The sequence below is a fragment of the Tyto alba genome, unplaced genomic scaffold (assembly GCF_018691265.1).
Source record: "Tyto alba isolate M040663 unplaced genomic scaffold, T.alba_DEE_v4.0 Super-Scaffold_22, whole genome shotgun sequence".
Classification (NCBI taxonomy): Eukaryota; Metazoa; Chordata; class Aves; order Strigiformes; family Tytonidae; genus Tyto; species Tyto alba.
The window spans coordinates 35,111,632-35,134,725 of record NW_024881296.1 but is presented as its reverse complement, the minus strand read 5'-3'; the positions used below and the strand labels follow the sequence as shown (position 1 = coordinate 35,134,725).

Here is a 23,094-nt window from a genome sequence, read left to right as displayed (position 1 = left end):
ATGGGAGGTATGAACTGAAATGAGAAATTCCATTTTATTCAGAACTGTGAAACATTGGTTTTAATCTGGCTTCATTTCACACAAAGCATTTTTGGAACTCCCTGAATTTATGAAATATTTTTGAAATATACAATACTGTTTTGGTTTTAAAAAACATTGAAAACATTTTAAAAGGGCACTTAAAACTGAAAAAATGCTGAAACATTTTGGTGTTACAGCTCTGTTTACTGTTTTCTGGAGGTGCCCTAAAGCTGGTGGGCTTTATCTCACATCACTGCTACGTGGGTCTGTTGTAATTCACGTGAATCCCTGCTTGCAGTGCTTTGAATCATGAGCAAGGGTTAAAAATACTTGTGTACTGGCATCCAGATTTGCTCTTGGGGATTTTAGGAAGTGCCTTCCTCATGCAAAGGGTTGTTACCTATTATCCTTTAGGAACTGACAACTTTTTACACGTTTCTATGACAGCTCCTCTATCCCACACATGTTGAAAGAAGGCATAACATGATGCTGGAAGCTGAAGCTGACCATTTTCTAGGAATTTGGTCACAAAGTTTTAGAGAGCTAACCTTTCAAATAAAAATGGTTAATGCATAAATTTCTTGCATAATTTGGGCCTTAAGGTTCCTGTTAGCATCACTCATATTTGGAGAAATCAGTGAAATATGTAAGCTTTCTCTATCTCAATTTTGTTCTTTTCTATCTCTTCTTTTAAACTGCTTCATGTCTGATTTATGCTATGCATGGAATGTACTGTCGATAGAAAGTGTCATTCCATCCTCTCTTCTCTTTTTATGATGGCTTGTCACTGTATTGCACATTATTCTTGTTTTTCTAGATGAGGGGTGTGTATTTGAATAAGACAGGCTAATTGGAGAAAGTTTCATATACAGTACAGTGCCTATGTGCTTCATGATTCGCATGAGAAATGGTAAAGTGGTATTTGAACTGTGAAAGCTACTACCATAATATATTTTGGATAATAAGCCAGTCAATTTAGAGCACTGCCTGGCTACTTCTATTATTTTTGCTGCTGGACAAAAACTACTGTATCCTTAAGCAAAACGAGCAAACATGGATGCTTGTTATTGCCAGTCAGAGGAATACACGTTCAGCCTGGAGCAGTTTTTTAGGATAACACAATAATCATAAATAAATAATGTCTGATCATATTAGGAGTTAGCTAGTGACATACAATATTTCCCATGTGGGGCCTGCAGACAGTGTGAAGGTAGATGAGGAAGATAAAGCATAGCATGTTCATTTTTTGGAAGAGGCCTTGTCACCTCTCTCTAGTTGTTCAGTTTAATGCACATCTACTGAAGACAGGAATGTAACTGAACCAGTTTTCCTCAGTTACTGGAAAATCTCATTGAACTAGCATATTTTTTACTAGAATCACTACCTTCCTTGCTGACAATGTTGGTTATGATTTCAGAAAACCAGAGGGAAATTTAGTCCAAAAATAAATAAAATTATGATATCACAAGAATGACCAAAGCTGACTTTCAGTTTGCACCTCCAAGTTTCTGTGAAGCAAACTGGTGGTAACCAGCAGGATTAAGTACACCCTGCCCTGAGCCAGGTGCTTGAAAGTATCCTACCTATACTTGTTGGTAAAATCCTTTCAACAAATTAAGAAATCTAAGAAAGCTATTTTTTTAGAAGAAAAGATATATAAAAAAAAAAGAAAATTAAATGGAAAAAAAGATCCAACTTCAAAAAATGTTCATTAAAAATGCATATTTTAATCATTTTTTTTGGGGAAAGATTATGGCTAAGGAGGAAAAGAATGCTAACCTGTGAAAAATGAACCAAGGGCAAGCAGTAGATTTTTCAAATTCCCTTGAAGTTATTCTGTAAATGAGTGGACCCATAACCTGTGGTAAGGCATACGGAAGTAGCACCCTTAGCAATTTCTTCACTGTTTTCTTTCCATTAAGGATGTAACAGTTTATGTGATAAATTCAAGACTGTGAACACAGCAGGCATTTTGATGTCTGTGTGCCACCTTTCATGCCTCAGTTGTTGCAAATTAATCTTTGGACAAAATATCCTGCTTGATACCTATTCAGCATGGCTGTTTTTGATAACCAAAATTAATTTTATTATTCTGTTAAACACATGAGGTAAAATTTTGGCTTCAGTGGAGTGAATGGGACTTTTGCCACTAACATCAACAAAGCCAAGATTTCACTCATAAGCTGTTAAAACAGTTGAGACTATAATTCTTTTTTTTCCAGTTCAGTTAACAACTCTTTATAGGGATAATAATAAATTAACAGGATTGAAAATGTCTTCATGTATAGACAGCAAAGGTTGGCTCCACTGTTCAACTATGTAAATCACAGAATTTCCAAAGCTTTTTGAAATGACAAAAGACATTCCTCCTGCCCCAAAATTACCCCACCCCACCCATCAGTAAACTTCAGAAATAAAGAGACAATTTTTTTCTCACTTACTCAATACTAAATCTCAAATAATCCTTTGAAATCTATGGAAAAGTTCTGGAAATATTCCAGGGTTAGTGAGCAAAATATGCCTTATAAACCAAATAATTGATAAAGTTGAATATATTAAAGAAAAATATCACTTCAGTGTTAACATTTCACTATTTTTGAAGTTGAAATAAAATTGACAAATTACAAAAAAAATGTTTCAACTCAGCAATTCTTATTCTGAAAGACAACGCTATAAATAGATATTTAACTTCTGATAAATCTTTACATATTTTAAGTAATGTTTTAGTCTCTCATTCAGGTCAAATTTCTCTACTAATCTGTTAAAATACCAAAGAATGACTTCATCAAAGCTTACATTCATGCTACACACGTATCTGAAAAGAAGAAATTAAATGTCTCTAGGAAAGCGCCTTCTGCAAAGAACAAACAGCCAGGTCAGCATGCACGGTGCACTGCAAGTTTTGTTCTCTTTGACAAATCCTAACATGGTAACAAAAGCTTTTCATTTTCTTCCCAATCAGAATGATGATGTGTCTGATACTGGGCTGTGTTGGCCTGTGGTGAAAAGGAACTAACAATACTGGAAATGACAACTCTGTTATCACAGCAGGAGCAGAGAAAGCAAGCTGATGGTAGCACGCGAGGTGGTATATGTCACCGCAATTGTATCACTGAATGAAAGAACCATTTCTCACAGTGGTCACAACCTGAAAGACACTTCAGTCAAGGGAAAATAATTGATTTACCTTTCTTCTCCCCCTCCTTTTTCACGGCAGCTGTAATGGAAATAAAAATACTGTATTTTCACAACTGAAGTTAATAACAGGTAATATCAATAAAAATAATTCAAACACCTATATGCGAGCCTTTTGTGTATATATATCAAACTATACATATATTAAGCAGTATAGGAATAGAAATAGATTTCTTTCTCAGATGAAGAAACTGATGATCAGAAAGTTGAAGTGTTTCCTCACAGACACCCAGCTCTGCTATTGATGAGAGAAAATTCCAGTTTTCTAGATTCTCGCAATTAGTCACAAACGAAGAAGGAGGATAATCTGGAATGGGAAAGCATGAAGGGGTAAAGGGAGTCTGAAGGAAATTTATGAAGCATCATCTGTTTAAGGGAAATATGTGATTTTTTGCTACTAAAATTAGTAGTGGTAAAAAAATACATAAAATAAGAAGTAAAAAACCACCTGAAGTCAAGTTCAGGTGTCTAAGTCTCTGCCTAACATGAGGAATTACAAGATCTGATCATGCAGCCGTCCCACCTCCAATTATGACACCGTGAGTTTTATAGGAAGGAAGATTCAAAAGAGACTGGAAGGAAACTGCTGCTTTAAACCTTAAACCCAGTTTAAACAACCTGGACTCAGTTCTCTAGAGCAAGCTGTGCTGTGTGACCAGTATTCAAACTCTGGAGACAGAATAAAAGTCCCCCAAAAGCTCAGCCTGGGATTACAATAAAATAATGCATGTATCTGCAATGGATACTGTGAAAACATATCAAAATTTTACTAAAAGGACTGAGGCCTCTAAAATGGGAAAATTACCTGCATTTACAGATGATTGCTGCAAAACTGATGGAACTGAGCCAAGTTCATACCTAAGTCCATTTGAAATCCATGTACTACCCATTCCCCAGCCTACATTTATAGGGCTGAACCTTCGAAAAATGTAGTTATAGATGTCACTTTATTTTAAAACATGACTGTTAAAAATGGTGGTAGTAAGCCTCTGCCTTAGGCTAGCATTTGCAGACAAAAGAAGATAGAGGAATTAAAATTCAGAGTTCTTACTCCCCAGAAAACAGTGCTTAGCACCAGGTTGCCAGTATGAACTGGCCTGATGCAGCACTGGAACTGGAAAGGAAGGATGTAAAAGCAGAGCTCTGCCTTTCCGTTGGAGAATGTTCCCTGGTGCAGGACAGAAATCAAGGGTCATGAGGTCAAAGGAGGGAGTAGGCACAGTCTCAGATGTTTGCATTTTGGGGTTGAGTGCCGAACTCTACCTCTTCAGTGTTAAAATGGAAAGTCCTTTCATTTCATTCACTATTACATTTGGATGAAACAGATAAAAAAGGAAAAGGTTAAATTGGAAATTATTAAAATGCTATCTATCAGTGGCCTGCATCAGAAAAAAATCTGATTTCAAAGGATTTTCAAGTTTTCTACCACTTATTCTAAGAATGAAACATGCTTTCAATACCTCAGGAATGTGGCCAGCAGTAGAAGAAGGGTTATAAGGCTTAGAAGAGGAAGAAGAAGAAGGCTTATAAGAGGACATGTAATGCACCTCTGGGCTCCTCCTGACTTCTGTTCTGTCAGCTTTTGGAATGCGGCTCACCATGCTTCTGGTCCCAAGGTGAGCACAGGCAGAGCAAGGTCTGCCCGTGCCTGCCACGGCACTTATGGCTAGATAATTTCTGTTATTTTGCTATTACATCCCGTTGTGACATCTGTTTGAATTTTCACCTTTGTCACAGTTTTTCTGATGGAATGTTCTGTAAACACTCAACAATTCTTAAGAGACGGAGAGACCTCAATTCTGACTGTTGTCAACAGCATTTCTCTGATCAAATCCTGTTATTCAAACTTAAAATAACAAGGAATAAATGAAAAAGAGCACAAACATCATCCTTTACATTGCTCTTTCAGAAGCTGAAGCAATGTGTTTATATCTGAAATGTAACAAACAGATGGATAGATTACCCAAGGAATTTGGTCTACAACTGATAAAAACCCAGATTACATGATGAGAACAAATGTGAGCAATATATTATAGCTAGGCAGGGAAGGACATGAAACAACGTAGAATGATGATCTAGAAAATGTGATGCTCAGATATGAGAGGTGCTCTTGGCTGTGTTCTTTTTTACCTTGATTACTGGGAGAAAGAACAAATTCTTAAGCCAACTTTTTTGCACGGTACTGATGAGACGTATTGTCTAGTTCTTTAATTAGGGATTTGTACTTACAAACCTCTTCAAAGAGGAATATATTAACAGCCTTAAACCAGTCTTCCTTTCGTAGACCTATCCAAATCCAGTCATACATTTCCTTATAATATAGTTATAATACAAAACAAAATATGTTTATCAAGTATATACATCCTATTTTCAGGGATCATGAATCCAAATTGACAATTACTCCAGAAACTGAAAGTGAGCACCATCATATTCTATGTTTTGGGAATGGGGAAAAAAATCCTTACGAACCATGGCACATCTTGTTCAAATTTTTTTCAGTGGGATGGGAAAATAAAAGTAAATTTTGAGTGGTGGAAACATCATAGAAGTGTGTCATAGTAGTATTTTCATGGAGAAAAAAAAAATCAGATTTAGGGTGGTTCTATCGTTTTTTAACTTTTATAGGAAACTTGAATCTAGATCACCAGCAGTCCTTTAATCCCATAGATAATGATAGATCTGAGGGACTTTTTTTCTGAGCTTTTCAGCAAATGGAAACATTTCTGAAATATTGAAAATGTCTTGAAAACTCCAAAAATCTTGAAAACACGGTTTCCTAGTCAACAATAATCCAGTCCATGTAGATTTATGACTCAGCAGTAGCCAGGAACAGATTTTAGTCTGAACACTGTCAAAGAATGATTTCTTCCACAAATTCTCCTGTTATTTTCTCAGAACAAGCAATTGGTTTCCATCCTGACACATGAAATTTAACTGCCTTTCTAAATTTACAATAATCAATTATGAAAATTTGGGCTACGAAAACTGCATTTCCATGTAGATATCCAGTTCCTCTGTTGTGTTTTTGAAGAGCCCTTGACTTAGATTTGTGATTTTCAATCTTATCATGATCGTACTAATTAATCTCAAAGCTAATCTCAATCTTTCCGATTCCTCTTTCTATGAGACTTCTGTTGCTCTTTCCTAGCCCACTCCAGTGCCACATTATCATGTTAGAGTTTTGTACACACACTCCAGACAAGATGCATCGTTGATTTATGCAATGGCTTTAAAACACTATATGTGTTTTTTCCTAATGCATCTGCATATGGAAAAATGTTCTTCACTGACTTGTCTGCAGTAATACTTAGGTCCTTTTCTGAATACACATAGTTAATTTAGAGATAAATTCTTCTTTAATATTTTCCCTCCAGCATATATTACATTCTATGTATTGACACTAAATTTTCTTTGCCATCATGATTCCCATTCACCTTGTAAATTCAGTGTATCACAGCCCCTTCTGATCCTGAATTCTTTAACTAATTTTATGTCATCTGAAAATTTCATTACATTACTATTTCTATCTTTTCGTGTTAATTAAGGAATATAACATGAGTCCGGACATGGAATCATAAGCAATTAATCTGTAAACAGGCTGCAAGATGAAAATGCATCAATTGCTTTCTGCTTCCTAATCAGATATTTATTTTCTTCAATACTGTGCATCTTAGGCAGCAGCTATTTAGTTTCTGTAGCAATTCTTATACTGGAACTTTCCAAAGACCTACTTAAACCATCCTATAAATCCAGTGCTTATTATTTTATTAAGATGTTCAAAACACTTATTGCTAAGACATAATTTCCTTTTGTAGAAACCATGCAAGCTAGATCTCTGTAATGTGATTTTCCATATAGTTGGTTTTGTTTTGATTGTAATTATGATTTCACCACTTTTCTGACTGATTTTAAAATCTCTGAATAAACCTGGAGTAATTTAAAATATTATATATTGCCCTGGCACACTTTGAGACAGACAGTCACTAATTTGGCTGAAGTTGAAAGCTTTGAGTAAGTTCTTACATTTATTTTGGTTATAGGCATGTAAGTTATGGTAAAACAAGATCAAATGCAGACTCAATGTCAGGTACTCTGTGATAACTGTTCATATGCATGCTGTTATGTTGAAGTGAAAACCACCTCATGTAGGCAGCTGCAGCAAAGCAGCTGGCATTTGCTAAGCTGATACTGTCTTTGCCCATCTCACCATAAATTGTCCATCTGTTCATAGCTTGAGAAGAAGGTACTGTTTTAAAATATTTAGGAACTGTATAAAGTGATATTTCTCTCTCAGGTCTTCCTAATAGCTATTTTCTCTCTCTCTTCCAGTTTTTTGAGGTCAGAATTTCTCTCATCCATGTCAAGAGAAATTTTAATCCTGTTAAGAAACCACAGTTAAAAGAACCAGTATAAGGAGCAACAGAGAGGAGAATTTAGCCTTTATATTGGTTGGAGCATCTGTGTTTAGAATGATTCTCATTCAGTAGCAGGAGACACCTTTCCTGCCTTTTTTCTCCTCTGGTCCAGGTTTTAATGAACAGGTTTGGAGAAATAACTTCTTATTCAATTATCTTCATGCATTTTAGTATTAATTGGCAAGAAAGATGTGGTTGAACTCCCCTGAATAACCTGACTATCCCTTTTGTCCTTAATTTGTAAGATGTACCTGTCAGACCTACTAAGAAAAATTACATTCACTACATAACCCCCTCCCCCCGCAGATGTTTACAGTGTTTTTCTCTTTATTAACAGCAACACCTTAATGAGAATACACAAGCACACTGTCCAGAATCAAAGCAACACAAGTTTGCAAACTCTGCTTCAGATTATCAGGATTCACACTATATGGATTATCAGGCCCCCTGTAAAGTCACTGGGTAGAGGTGGTAAGAGACTGGTTACATTCTTGAGTGAGTCCCCTTTGTGCGTGCAGTCTGGTCCAGCCTCTCACCAACAGCTAAAGAACAGGAAATACTGACTACTGGCAGAAGCCAGACTTCTCTCATCCCAGTATGAGTCCTTGAAACTTGATACTTAAAAATGTATGAGGATTAATTCAAGCACACTCCCAACGATAGGCACTAATCTCTGTTTGAAAATCTCGCAAAAGACCAAGGAGCGGGGCAGAGCTACCCAGGGATCTGATCTCTCTGCTGCATCAGAGGGTGCAAATGCCTCCCTGCCAATCTCACTTTTCAGACAGAGTGCCCAAAGTATGAAGTATTTTTGGAGAGGGACAGTTTTTCATGGGATCTGTGCAAAAAAGAGGGCAATTGGGCCATAAAATGGCAGTAGACCAGAGGGAGCCTCCTTCTGTCAGCTGCTGAGAAGTGCATTGTCCCAGTCAAAGAGAATCCTGGTTTCTGATCTCATATATTATGTGAGACAATAGTATTATGCAACAAGAATTTTGTTTCATTGCATAAGCATTAATAAATAAAATGTTGTAAATATACATTCAGAGGACTTTTCAGAGTGCTATTGTGGAGATGTGGGAGTCCCAGCATGTATCAGTCCCTACCTCTGGGAAATACCTTAAGTATCAATAGACATACTTACATTTACAAACTTGTTTTGGCTACTCAATGTATATTTCTACACATATATATAGATGCTACATATTCAACTTTAATATTTTCCTTAAAAAATAAAAAAAAATCAAGTATTAAGCCATAAGGACAATGTTACACTTCATAGTTGGCCATAAAACATGCCTTACCATTAATTTATATAAATTGCCTTTTAGAATTAAAATTCTATCTCCTTCCTTTTATAAAATGGTATTCATTCATATTATGCATGTTATTTCTATTCCTTTTCTCTTATTTTCTAATGTCTATTGAAGAATTTTACAAAGAATTGCTGACTCACAATGGGGATTTTGTACCTCCCATTATGACTCAGTCTTGGTATTTATATATCTGTCATTATCTTAGTGTCTGACTTTTAAAGCTCTGATATTTTCTTGAAGTATTCCTTATCAGCAATATACAGCAATGAATTTCTGTAATAGATGGGCCATTCGAACAGGCTGATATTACAATTTTTATACACCTAATATATCTACCTTACATTTAGGTTCTCTGTTATTCAGGATTTTCTCTTGCAATTCTATATCCAGCTTGTGTGAATTCGACTTTCACATTTCAAAAATGTATTTATCGTAACAAAGGGGTTACACTGTGGCCACTTTTATTAATGCAATATACACTGGATTTGACAGATCTCTATAAAGTGGCAAGTGCTAATCAAACCACTGTTGTTTCTCAAGGCCTTTTTGGTTGGATATTTTAAACTGAGATGTCCACTGAAGAAGATCCCTGTGTACTTTCACTTAGTTAAAAATAAGTACCAGTGCTCATAAAGGTGACTTCCTGTTTGGACTTCTTTACAGGGCAATGGTCACAAAATTTCTGGAACACTTTCCCTAGAGAGGCTTTTCTCAAACTGCCTGATCTATGTGACATGTCACTTATCGTTGTTAGGAAAGAGAGGTTTAGTGAAGCACAGCATCCCACATGGATGCTTAAAGCCACTTTATGTATCAGGGTTACACTCTTCTGACAAAATGTCAATGTCTTGTCATACATATTCAGTGTCACTGAGTGAGTTGTATTTGCTTTTGGAAGTGCTGCATTCGTATGAATCCCAGCAGCTAAGAAATGGCTTATGAAGATCTGTCACATGGAACTGAAAAGACTGAAACAACTTTTAAAAACCTGCAGCTACTGAGCTGAAATGTCTTCAAAGTGAGCTTGTATAAAGTTTGCTGTGTCATGAACTTCAGTGACTAGAAAATGACTGAATTCTATTGTGGGCACTCAGGTGGCATCTGTATACACCTGTATACAACCTGAGATCTTCCCACTCAAGTTTCACTTTTCTGTTGCAGTCTTGCTCCAGGGGCTTTGAAGGATCTGCAGTCCAGCTCAGAACAGCCACTTTACAGACCTAACTAAGATACACAAGACCTACAAAGAAGGCAGTCGGCCTGATCATGTGTCTTATAGTATCTAATCCAAATATTTTAAGTTCTTATAGAGCCAGCTAGAGTCAAAGAGACATGGTCTCACTGCTGTGAGATACCAGTTGCTCTCAGTGAGGTGTGCAAGGCATCAGGTACATCCACAGGTGACATTCACGGCTGTACGCAAACCCCTAGGGTAGTAGCACTCATCTCACTTGGGAAGCTGGTAAAGGCTGTGCAGACTCAGTCGAATTAGTCCCCACTAAATTACAGCATTGCTTATCCAAATATCCTCCTGTAACTATAAAAATCAATCAGGTCTAGTTCAGGCTTCATCCAAGCCATTGCTTTTCATCGGAATAATCATAGGTGTCTCTAGTGTGATCCTGTATGGCAGTGAAGTTCAACTTGTCATACCCTGTACTAAACATTCAGATCTTTCTTGACAAGTAGGAAGTGATAAGACTGTAAGATGACACAGCAATACAGAATCTTTTATGTCTCTTACAGTGTATTAATCTATAGGTTAAAAAGTTAGCACATGCAGAAAAATTCTGTGTGATATGAAAGTTCACTGGGAACATGGCTCATATTTTCTACTGCTATAGTGTAAGGAAAATCTTGCATGTGTTCTATCAAATACTATGGGAAGAAGACTTAATGTTATTAAAAAAAAATAGTGGAGTTAATCACTTCTGGGTACTGAGTTTCATTCTCAAATATAGTGAGCATTAACCACTTCATGTGCAGTCAGTGAAATTCTACAATGTTTAATTAAGCATGTCCTTTCTGGAAAAGGAGTTGTTATTCACCTGTTGTTTCACTGGCTGATCAAACCGAGTTAAATAAGTCCTTTTTAAATACTTATTTTTTTTGTATAGTTGGGTGGGTGTTTGACACTTCACTGAAGCTAATTCATTAGCAGTGCAGCTAAAAACCTCTTATAGACATATATTATGTTATTATAATATTTGATCTTTGATAATAAATAGTATTTTACTTTGATTATCACTTAAGTTTGAATAAATCAATCTTCAAACTGGAAATATTTATGGACAGCTTAAGACAAAAACCAGATAAGAAACTCAATGAGAAGATCAATAGTCAAACACTTAAGGGTCTAATCAATGTTTAACTCTTCATTATCCTACCTATGATTCAGAGATAGGATTGCAAGAACCTAGCAGGAAGATCATAGGCCTTTCTTGACTGAAGCTCAAAATAAAAATCCAAGTTGCATTAAACTAATAATCAACATACAAAAGAACCCCGCACTTCAATACTCCCTGTTGACTAAAGTAAATTAAAAGAAATGATACAATAATGCGTCCTTATTTTTCTAATGTCCTTGACCTTGGACTGACAATCCAGGTTTATCCTTTTCGACTACGTTGAAGTTTCAGACTATTTAAACCCTAGTTCCTTTTGTAGCACTTAAACCTTAACTATGTAAAGTAATAGCTGATTTCTACAATTCTGCTATATACTACCTACATACACTACGTGAATGAGCTGCACATAAAAGCTTGCAAATGTTATCACTTATAGCTTTGTCAGAGAAAATGTTGCCTCATTATTTCTAGTGATCCTTAAGGAAAATCTAAAGATAGGAAGTAATATTATTCAATTATCTGAAGCAGTTTTCAAAACTGACTGCAATTTTTTAAGATTGACTACTATATTCCCATGGCTTAAATGACTGTTACTAGCTAGAAAGTTATTACATATTCTTATCCATGTTAAATTATTTACACATTTAACCATAGAGACTTCTTTCTAAAGAGCATGTAGTATTTAATCAATATGCAAATACTGTCAAAGTAAAATTAAGTTTTGTTTGAATTTAGCTGATAAGAAAAAATAAACCTGAAAGTAGTTCCTTAATTACAATTACAGTTTTATCACTGCCTAACAATGCCTAGTATTTGAGAGGTACTGTAAATTGTAATTGATTTTTATTTGATGGCTAGTGCTGATATTTCAATGCAAGAAGAGAGAGCAAAGCACAGTCAATAATGTGCTATAGAAGAAAAGTAAAATGCAATCTGAAATGACAAATTTGCATAGAAAAAATGAGACAGAAGTGAAAAAAAGAAGAAAATAAGTCCTCATAACTTTGCTAGAACTTGCTTGTATAGCCCCATATGTGTCTCTCATTTATCAGCCAGGTAAAAAAAATGTCCAGGAGCAAAGGATGACATTCAAGGATATTTATGGATGACTAAGTGAGCAGACTAGGATTTCATTTGAGAATACTTGCACAAAGGATTTAGTTTCTCAACTGAATCTTATGCTAAGGCTCAGCTCAATTTGGGATAGTTACCTTTTTCCTTAGTCATAGTTGAAGCCTTCATTTCTTTTCCTGTTGAAGAGTCTGGAAAATATATCAAACACAAAAAATGAAGGAGAAAGTAATATAAGTATACACTCTGTCCATCAGTACTGTAACAAATGTGCATAATACCAGATCAACCAAATGAAGGAGTTAGGTGTTGAGAAGTAGAATTTCTGTTTACTTCAATAAAAGGCTCAATTTCAGATTAGAAAGCAAAACAAAAATAATTCCCACTAAATTAGCTGGCAGTTTCTGCAGTTCAAGCCATGCACTCATTCCTGTGCAGCCTGTCATTTGAGCCTGTCACATGAATTCATTAACAGCTCTGTTACTAATTCATTCAGAACAGACCAGCATTCCTGCTGCAATATTGGCTTTGCAGGTCAGACAGTGGTTAAAGAACACCACAATAAGGGTTATGATTCTATTATAAGTGAGAAGAAACTAGGTTTAGTTTCTTTTCACCAAAAGCCTGTAGTTCAAAATATATTGAAACTGTCCTGAGGTACCAGCAATCTCTTTCATGAAGACTACTGGTTGTTTCCAAACCACATAATGATAAGACATTACCCTTTTCCTTTAAGACTGCTGGGGGCTTCACATCTTTTCTTTTACCAGTCTCTAGAAAGAAGCATTTAACATTTATCACAAGTCAGGTTAGAGAAATAAGATGACACTTGAAATGAAAGGAAGTCAAACAGTTTCATATGTAGAGAGCAAAAAAGATGTGATAATTAAATGGATTTAACAGTATGGAAATAAAGAATGGGACAAAACAACGTTATTCATTCATCCTTTTAGACTTGGATATGCAAAATAATAAGCTTCGATATATCATTAGTTTCTTCGCATTTTGAGGAAACTGTTAAACTGTCTCTCAAGTAGGGAATGAAGAATAACAATTTATAAAAGGGAAAGCAATTCTATAGAGCAGTTGGCATCAATGGATTTTTCTTTTGCTGAACTCAAATAAAAAATTAATCCACACTGATACAATTAAAACATTAGGGGTACTGGTCTTGAAAGCAAAGGGCTGCTGATAAAGGTAAGTGGGATTTTTCTTTACTGAGGAGTGACAAAAAGACCAGTTACTCATTCAGGACTCCATTGCTCTTTTAATATCAAAGAGGCCATATTGATATTGCCTGTGAACAGGATTTTACTTCTGAATATATATAGCCTTTTTAAAATCATAGACAAGTTGGGTAAAAAATAAGAACAGTGCTCATCTTTCCAATATACATTCATATATTTTATGTCACAATGAATAGTCTAAGAACATAATTGTATCTTTAATGACAAAATATTAAAGGAGATGAGAAAAAAAAATGTTATTCTAGTTCTCTCTTTATTGTACCTGACAAAGCAGAACCCAAGGAGAAAAGAAAATCCAGAACCTGGTTAAGCACAAATAAAGGATAACTACGATCTTCTTGTGGTACCCAAGTGAGACACACGAACGGACAACAGTGACAAAGAGGAGAATCTTGAGCCCAAGGTAGTGCCCTGGCTTCATTCCCCAGAGTTTTCACAAGGAATAATACATTCCTCCCAGAAGTGCATCACTTTGCTGTATTATTTGCTGTACTATTCAGTACTCTGCGCTATGCCAGCCATAGTCTGGACTGCATTGAATACCTCCAGCTTCCAAAAAGATGGGACTTCTCCACAATTTGCACCTCAGATGAGCCTTTATAGGTCAGGAACCATGCACAGTTCTGATAGCTTTTGTTGTTTCCCTCAAATTTTTGAGCTGTTTCAGTACTCTCCAGTGTCATCAGTGCATGTGAATCTTATAATTCTTTGCATTGTGTTCAATACATGCCACATTGCAACAATAAGGTTTTCTCCAAATAGACACTATCAAATAATCCGTGACCTTTGTGTGCACAGCTAGCAGGCCCACCTCTGGCAACTGAAAAGATTAGAGACCTATGTGTCCATGTTGCCAATAACTTAGGAAAAAGCCCTGAATTATATCAGTCACCCTCAAACAGCTGGATCTGCTGTTAGACTCAGCCAATCTCATTCTCAGTCAAGCACATTCTTGAGCCATAGCCACATGGGTCATATTTAATCTAGTTCCCTGCAGGAATGTCCCTGTTATGAGATTTAGACAACTTGTTTTTGACAGACTAATATACAAAAGTGGTTTAGAAATACATCTTAGTATTTCCCCCATGATGCAAATTCAAATCTCTGCATTTAAAAGAAGTCCACGTAGATACTAGGAACCCTACTGGGGATCTGTATAGCACAAATGTTGTTAAAGACAATATAATGGATAAAATAATCTGAAAATGAACCAGGATGGGTTTGCTTTTCCATCCTCACATATTCCTAGTCAAGACCTGTTTCTACCATTGAATAGCTGTTCTGAAATTTGGTTCTGAATTTCTTGTCACTTACCTTTTTCTTTTGACCCCTCTGGATTCTTGGGATTCTTTCCTTTCAGAGAATCTGTAGGGAGATAATTAAGTTTTTGAGATTTAGAAGATAGGACTACCCTTCTACACTTAAAAGAAAACCTCCCAAATATTTAAAAATTAAGATTAAAATTGTGGACATAAATAGACCTGACTTTACTTTCTTTCTAGTAAGTAAATTATATATAAGTACATTTTTTAAGGTGCAATAATATTAGCAAATGCAAGAGTAGAAGTTACTACAGATCACTCTGTAGGTACCTCACAGAAGGAAGAAATCAGAAGGAGAAGGGGAAAATGGGAGTAATGACACAGGATTAGAAATTCTTAGAGCCTTATCCAAAACTTCTTGAAGACAGAGGGGATTATTTTGTTTCCTCTGATGGGCTGAAGACAAAGACAAAATTTTGGCCTTGTTCCTTCAGGGTGCATGCATTCAGGATCAGCAAGCACAAGAAAAATATACATTATGTTGTATAAACAACTAATATTCTTTTTTTTTTTTTTTTTTTTTAAGAAATAACCTCTTAACCTCTTAAGTGTATGTATCAGGGAATATTAGGAGGAAATAATTTTCTGAAAAGTGACAAAGTAATTTCATAAGCTTATGAATATATGTGGTTTAAGTGAGAGAATATCACATCTTGCAGGATGCTGACTAGACCCAATTGCACTCCATCTGACAGGATATAGCACCTAAGCATCCAGAAAAAAACATGCCATTTATACCAAACGAGAGTTAACCAAAGCTTCAGTAAAACAGATAAAGCTAAAAGAAGATCCTTTCCAAAATAAGTTTAACTCTGCTCATCCTCCTGGCTGCCATGGTACCAGGAAGCAATCCCACTTATCCATCTGGCCTTAAGTGTGAGTTGTAACAGAAAAAGTTCACTTCCAGGGTGGCTGAAGCTGTTGGAGAAATCACACCATTCAGGGACAGATACTTAAATTAGGAGCCTGGTCTTCACAGCAGCAGGTGGACTGAGATAAAACTTCCAGTGTGAAGACTGAAACACTTTGAGGGAGTTTCTATGTTGACTGCATAGGAAGCCTTGAGACAACAGCTACCGAACTTGGCCATTTTACTCTATGTGCACATTTGTGATCTCAAAGATCAGCAGCCACTGTTAAAGCAACCATTAGCACAAACTATTTCCTTTGGCCTTGTGGGTTTGGTGGCATATGCCCATGAAGGCTTTTTTTCCATCCATGTAGCAGGCATCCCTAAGATTTCCTACGATTTGTAGCTCCTAAAGCAGGTTCAGCACTTTTGACTCTTACAACTTTTGGATGCAGCTATCAATGCAGGACACTTTCCATGGTGCACCAACTTCCCCACCCTCTGAGTCAAAGCTACTCAGATCATCAGTCCTTCTTTTCTTCCAGGGACCAGGTTTTTATCTTCAGGGATTTAAACAGGGACTCACTAAAGACTTTTCAAATATCTGCTCTCAACTGACCACTTTGCTGATGGTCCCAGAATAGTGAAAACATGAAGTTGGTTTAAAGCCAACATGCACCTTGCTGCTTTCCTCCCACATCTTACTCCAAGGGTGAAGCTGGATCAGGTTAGGAGGATGGTATAGAAAGGTGCAGCAACAGCAGTGTGTACATTCTTCAGGATAAAGATCTAGTTCTCATGCAAATGGCAGTAACAAAGAAGTAGATGGAAATATTAGCTGAACACACATTGTTTTTCTGTAGGTGAGTTTCACAATAAATCCTTCTATTTTAAAGAAAAAAAAGGTGTGTTATAAGTTAAGATAAAAAATGCTACAGGCAAGATGTTATTTCATTTTACTCTTACTTTAAAGGAAGTGCAAGCATTGCATAACAAGTGCAAATCACCACATTTCTTTCTGTATTGATAATGTGCTATTATGTATATGGTAAGAAAGAAATACACATTACTGACATATTTCCCCTACCAATCGGTGTCTAAAAGTAAATAGGCTTAGTTTCCACACATAGCTGACATAAGAAAAGATGCAAAGATATCCCAAAACATGGCAAAAGCAAACAAGAGGGAAAAAAAGAGCATTTATTTGGAAAACAAATCATGGAACACAAGGTAAGAGTGAATTTACATTTTCTATACAGCACAAATGCTGTCACTTTCAACACAGTACAATTTTAGAAAAGTTTTTACAAAAATTCAATGAGGAGTTATATATGATATATGATAAGCTTTTAGTGCCACTGTTAGAGACTCTGGATGAACGAGCTTCTATTCTGATTATCTGGGTGAGATATCTACTGAAAAACTACATGGCTAATTATACCTTAGAGTTTCATTAGCCTCACGTTATTTGACTATGTTTATGTCAACAGAAAATCAGCGTTTATATAGTCATTATTGTAAGTGGGCTTCTTCAGGAGAAAACTGAAAAGCTAGTTATAAATTCAGGAGTCTTGAGATGTCCTTTGTCATAAGACAACTGAAAGTGTATTCTTCAAGTGTTCTTAATTATTGCCAATAAGATTAGACTCTAAGATTGAAGACTCTATCCAACTAATAAAATAGATAAGGTAACACTGTGAGGTTGTGATCTGTAGAGTATTCGAGCTATAACTCCCATTGCAGGGGGATTTATTTTTCCTCTCTTTTTTAAATAAAAACACTATGCATCAGTTTATGAAAAATAGCCTGCCTTATGATAAGGTTTTTGGTCTGGACATCATCCTTGTTCATCCAAATTTAGCCCATCCTTCAAACAAAATGAGGCATGATGATGCATCTTTTATTGCATAAGGCAAACATTAATCATCACAAGTATTTAACACCTTACCTAAAAATGTTCCTTTATTTGGTTTTACATGAACAGTAACAAATTCCCAAGATACATAATTTCATGTATATGCAGTCTTAAATGTCTTTACTTTCCTGTGTCCTTTAATACATTTCTATTTGCCAGAAACACTTTAAGAAACACATTGTAAGACACTAAGTTACAAAGAGTGAAGAGAAGGCCCCAATAACCTGGTCAACCTTTCGAGAGGCCTGCTGAGTAGACTTGAAGAGGTGATACAAAGGGGAAAAAGTGGCATGCAAATAAGGCTTTGATTCATTTATGAGCTAAAGTTTGGGCAAGTATAGTGACTGAAATGGGGGATTTTTAGTGCTAAATATATGATTATGTAGCAGAGTTATCCAAAATGCAATAGGGAAGGCACAGAGCCTAGAAAGACACCAAGATTTCTAAGGGTTTCTCCCACACACCTTTCTAAGTTTCTCCTATAGAGTCTTTGCTGCCAATATATTTTGAACTGAGCTATTTAACTCAATAATCAGCACCTGCATTTTTAGACACAGACAGTGAACTGTGAACATCAAACCAGGCAAGTTTGATGCCTATTATGGGAAACAGTGATGGATGCATCAGCAAGTGCTCTCAGGATCTGAGGGATCAGGCTTGACTAGGCTGGACATCAGTGTTGCTGCAGGGACTCAGGGGCCTGCGGTGCATTTCCAGCTCTATTCAGCATCAAGTAGTAGGCTGAGATCTTGCTGTTAGCAGCAGTAATGAATTGGGCATACATGACTGTATTACATGGAGTAAAGAAAGTCATGTGAAGCTCTAGTTGGTAACACTTTGAGTAATATGTTGGAAATTTTACAGAGATATTTGCCTTATCTTACTAAAATGTAGGAAATCCGATATAACATGGCCTGCACTTGAGGTTTAAGATAAATTCCTGCCTGTCTCTTTCAGAAGGTTGGGTGGAGAAGGTCTAACCTCCTCTGTCATGTTAAAAAGACCTGTTAATAACTTAGTGACTGAAGTTGCTGACCTATTGAGCATGAGCCTAGGAGATTAAAAGCAGCGCCGTGGGAGCACTCAGTGAAGTACACGCTACAGAAGCTTGTTCAGGGCTGGCAAGCCCCTTTCCATCGGTTCTAAAGAAACTCTTGCCAAACATGAAAATTGTTTTGGGTCTCCTGTGTCTTTCCTTTTCTTCCCCTCCCCCAGTAATCCTTTAAAAGGAGCAGCAGGCTGAGCATACCTGCTCCACACAGAGGAGGAAGGGGCAAAGATGTCACTCAAGGGCCTCTTCTAATTTTTCAACACAACGCTATGAGGAAACAACAGATTACAGGCTGGCTGTGGAGAGGGCTATGGGACCCTGGGAGAGTCTGGGTATGCAGTTCTGGTATAGTAACTAAGCTCATGTAAATGGGGCATGTGTACATTAGGAGTAGAATATACATAGAAGACAATACATGAACCACAGAATTTACACATTATTATAATTTAATTTTAATTTGTGTATAAAGATAAAGAAGTGATTAATTAGTGATTGCCCAATTAAACAAGAGTGAATGAACGAACACAGCTTCCAGGATTTAGAAAATATATCTAGCAATAAGATTATTCCTCCTTTTGCTTTAGATTTTTTTTTTCCATCTTTCCATAGTGCTTGAATTAAACTCTTCATTCAGTTCTTTGTTTGAAATAGCATATGACTATAATTTAAAATAAATATTAATATGTCTATCTATGTGGTAGATCTTTTTATCCTGAAGAACCTAAAGAACATGTCAAATAAGACTTATCCATAAATCACTCCTTTCATATACGGCTATCTCTAGAAAGGACGGAAGCAATAAGATGGGTAAAAAGCACCCAGCAAAATAATGGATGAAAGGAAAATCAGCTGAGCTAACCATCTATTCTGACCAAATTAAAAAAGACATGGGAACTGTCTGATAAAAAATAAGGAATAAAAGAAAGAGTCAGACCAACTCTCATGTTTCAGGTGATTGACTGGATGAAGCTATGGGTTTTTAACTATAGTCTTTGCAGAGTCCAGAAAGTACATTACCCACTCATATGCGCATAAAGTTTAATTTATTTATATTATGTCTACAGATTTATGCAATCATTTAGTTCAGACTTTACTAACTAGCTCCTATTAAACACTTGACATTGTTCAGAAGAGAAAGTTTTAGAAAAGTTCTTAACTATTACTTAGAGTGGTTTTGTGATACTTACCTAATTAATTTTAAGACTTCTGAAAGTTAATTGGCTCACCATATTCTATTTATGCCCTTTCCCCCCCTTCTTTTCATGCTATAAATCCTGTAGAATATTTTAACCAATTAAATGTTGATTGGTTAAGATTTATAATGAGAAAGATTTACAATTATTATTTTAGAATGAATATCTTCATTCTACTTTGTATGGTTTTCAATGAGTTTTATATTCTGTTGTTTATTCTTACCTTTATCTTTTAAAGCCGTAGGATTCTTTCCTTGCTTTTCTTTGGTATTTTCTGTAAAAATATTGTATTAATCTTCAAGCTAGTGTGATAAAAGGTTAACATCTAATACTTCTGGGGTAATGATTGATTAAATAATTGACATTTTCTAACTGAGACATGATACTAATTAGATGTGTAGCATAAAACTGTTTTTCATCAGTTTTAGCATGCTCACAAAGTGAAACCATGAATTTTTCTTAAGTATAATAAAAGAACAAAGATCACTCAAAACTTATTTCACTTTGCAACTTGTAATAATAAACATTAACAAGTGTTCCTAAATTCTGAGTTTGGACTTCCAAGTTTTCATACAGATGCTTCATATTATCAAGGCTCTATTTGCACTTTTGAACCAGATAATGCCAATTGAGTTTTATCATAAATTTACTGAAATAGTATTATGCTCATAAATTTTTAACTAAACTATAATGTAAAAACAAAATGGCCACTGCATTGCAAGATTTTTTTCTTGATGCACACAGATCTTAGGGTTTTATACAGTTTTACCCTGATGTGTTACCTTTATCTTTTGTAGCACCTGGAGATTTCAATTCTTTCTCTTTTCCAGGATCTGTAAAAGAAGAATTCACACTGATAAAGTGACAGTCAGAAGCCAGAACTGAATGAAACTATGAGATTTAATCATAAGAGAGAATGAAGCATCCATATCACATGAGAGACTATAACTGTATATTGAAAGAAATAGTGAAAACCAGAGTGATTGGAAGAGTTATATTGAAATTTACCTGTTTCTGGTCAGAGGGTTTAGTCCAGAAAGTGTGTTTTATTGATTAGCTATAAAACTTACAAAATTTGCAAGCTTTATCTTAATATGGATAAGGACATTTTTTCAACTTTGTTAACAAGAAGAGCAAAGCTGACCCTTTGCCAATTTTGACTCATTGGAGCTGGCTATGACCTCTCATCTGGGATTGTCAATTCTTGCTGATCAAGTCCAAGGGTCTCTTTATTGGAACTATTATTTCCTAAGGGTCAGATGCATATCAAATTGAGATAGCAACAAAATAATGACAAATAAGAGGATGAAGAGTTCTTTTTATTTTGCCTACAGACACATAGTGAAGATTGCTAGACCACATCATCCTTGATGGATACTGTACGAGGAAGGGCAGTCCCCTGTAAAAGTCATAAGAAAGAATTTGAACCAGACAGAAGACAAGAATTCTGTTTCAGATAACATGTGAGATCATCATTCTGGCCTGATGAAACCAAGGTCTCCAAAACTTTTCCCTTCAAAATTAAAAAGACAGATGAGACTGTCCCAAAACAAGCTAGTCAGAAAGAATAGAAACTTGGGGTTGGTATTTTTGCATGTTAAATAAATGTTTCAGACATACAACTACTGGTTACACTGGTTTATACATGTTAGCTGAGAAATACTAATTAACATGTATTTTCTGGGGAAAAACACCCCACAAAACAACAATGTTGTCCATCAGATATAAAGCAAAAAATTCTTTATATTGAAAAGCCTGGCAGAAATTCAGTGCCAGAAGATCTTAAAGAATTCTGTTAGAAGACCTTCTTGGTTTCTACACGTAGGATAAGAGACCAAGACTCCTAATGAGAAGGAGGTTGTGTCTAGCAGATAGATATGAAACTTGTAGTAGCTGCAGTGATACTTGTTTACAGTCTTAAGCACACACAATTCACAAATTGTTACTTTTTTTATAAAAGTATGGAATGTGTCACACAGTCATTTATCATGGTATCAATAAATGTTCTTGTTCATGATTTAGTATTCAGCTCTCTGTAAAACAAACTAAGTTCATGTGGAATCTGAAGAAATCCAGAAATAATAAAATTTTGTTTATGGTAGAAGTAAACATCAAGTAGAAAAACTTAATTTACTGTTGACATTGAAACTCCTGTTCTGTTGGGGCTGCCATCAAGGGATAAATGTTTCATTATTTTTCTCCTTCTAGATTGTGCTTCCAGATGATATAATTTTTAAAGGAGAAGACTTGGGAAAGCAATTTGTTGAACAAGGTCAAAAGTGTAACTTTGTTGTACTAAAGCTGTCTCTTTCCATCCTCACTACATTTCAGACATCTGTTTCAGAAGTTACCCCTGCTCTCCTGTTTCTACTTTCAGTTTTGTACTCACCAGTTTATGATTCAGTCACTAATTTTGAAAGTGAGAAAACAAATAATTTACTGCAGATGTCTGTGAAGCATACACAGTGGAACTATGTATCTCTAATAGTCCTAATAAAAAGTCAACACCAATTTTTAAATATTAAGTTAATGACAGAAATCTGTGCTAACATAAAATAACTCAGTCTTCTGAAAAACTTGTCCTTTTGTGCTTATGATTTATGAAAAATTCCACAGAGATTCTATGTTCAGTGTAATGGTCTCCACAAAAAAAAAAAGAGTGAAAGACACAGACCTTTCTCCTTTTGTTGTTTTCATCGTTGTTGTTGTAGTGTTTGTTTTTTTGTGATTCACATTTCATATAAAGATTTTGTGATTAATACAAGAATACAAGTAACACACATAAATACTATGCTATTATGCCTTTAAAAAAATAAATAATTTAATACACAATATAAACCTTTTACTTTCAGGAGCCTGCCTGTAAGAACTTAAAGTTGTTGTGCACTTCCATTATTAAGAACATAGTTACTCAAACTGTTGCAGAAGATGTCACATCAATGATGCATTTTGAAAAAAACATTAAAAAATTATGAACTGAAATCTTAAGTCATTACTGACAAAGCTTGAAGTCCCAAGTGATCCCCAAACAAGGAAACTTTTGTGATCTATAAACCTTTGAAGGTGCTTCAGTCATAGTTGTCATCTCCAGGAGAAAAAATGGCTTTTATGATGGTATGTGGCACATGTTGAAAAATTAAAAAAAATTAC

The 23,094-nt window shown here is 35.6% G+C and overlaps 1 protein-coding gene across 1 annotated transcript in view; it reads right to left on the bottom strand.

Annotated features, from left to right (window-relative positions):
• The window catches only part of TRDN (triadin), a 236,943-nt gene that overhangs the window by 45,170 nt on the left and 168,679 nt on the right, over positions 1–23,094 (bottom strand). The window contains 6 exon segments of the mRNA XM_042796218.1: positions 3,209–3,238; positions 12,507–12,557; positions 13,089–13,139; positions 14,928–14,978; positions 20,168–20,218; positions 20,727–20,777. Coding sequence (XP_042652152.1) covers positions 3,209–3,238; positions 12,507–12,557; positions 13,089–13,139; positions 14,928–14,978; positions 20,168–20,218; positions 20,727–20,777 — 285 coding nt within the window.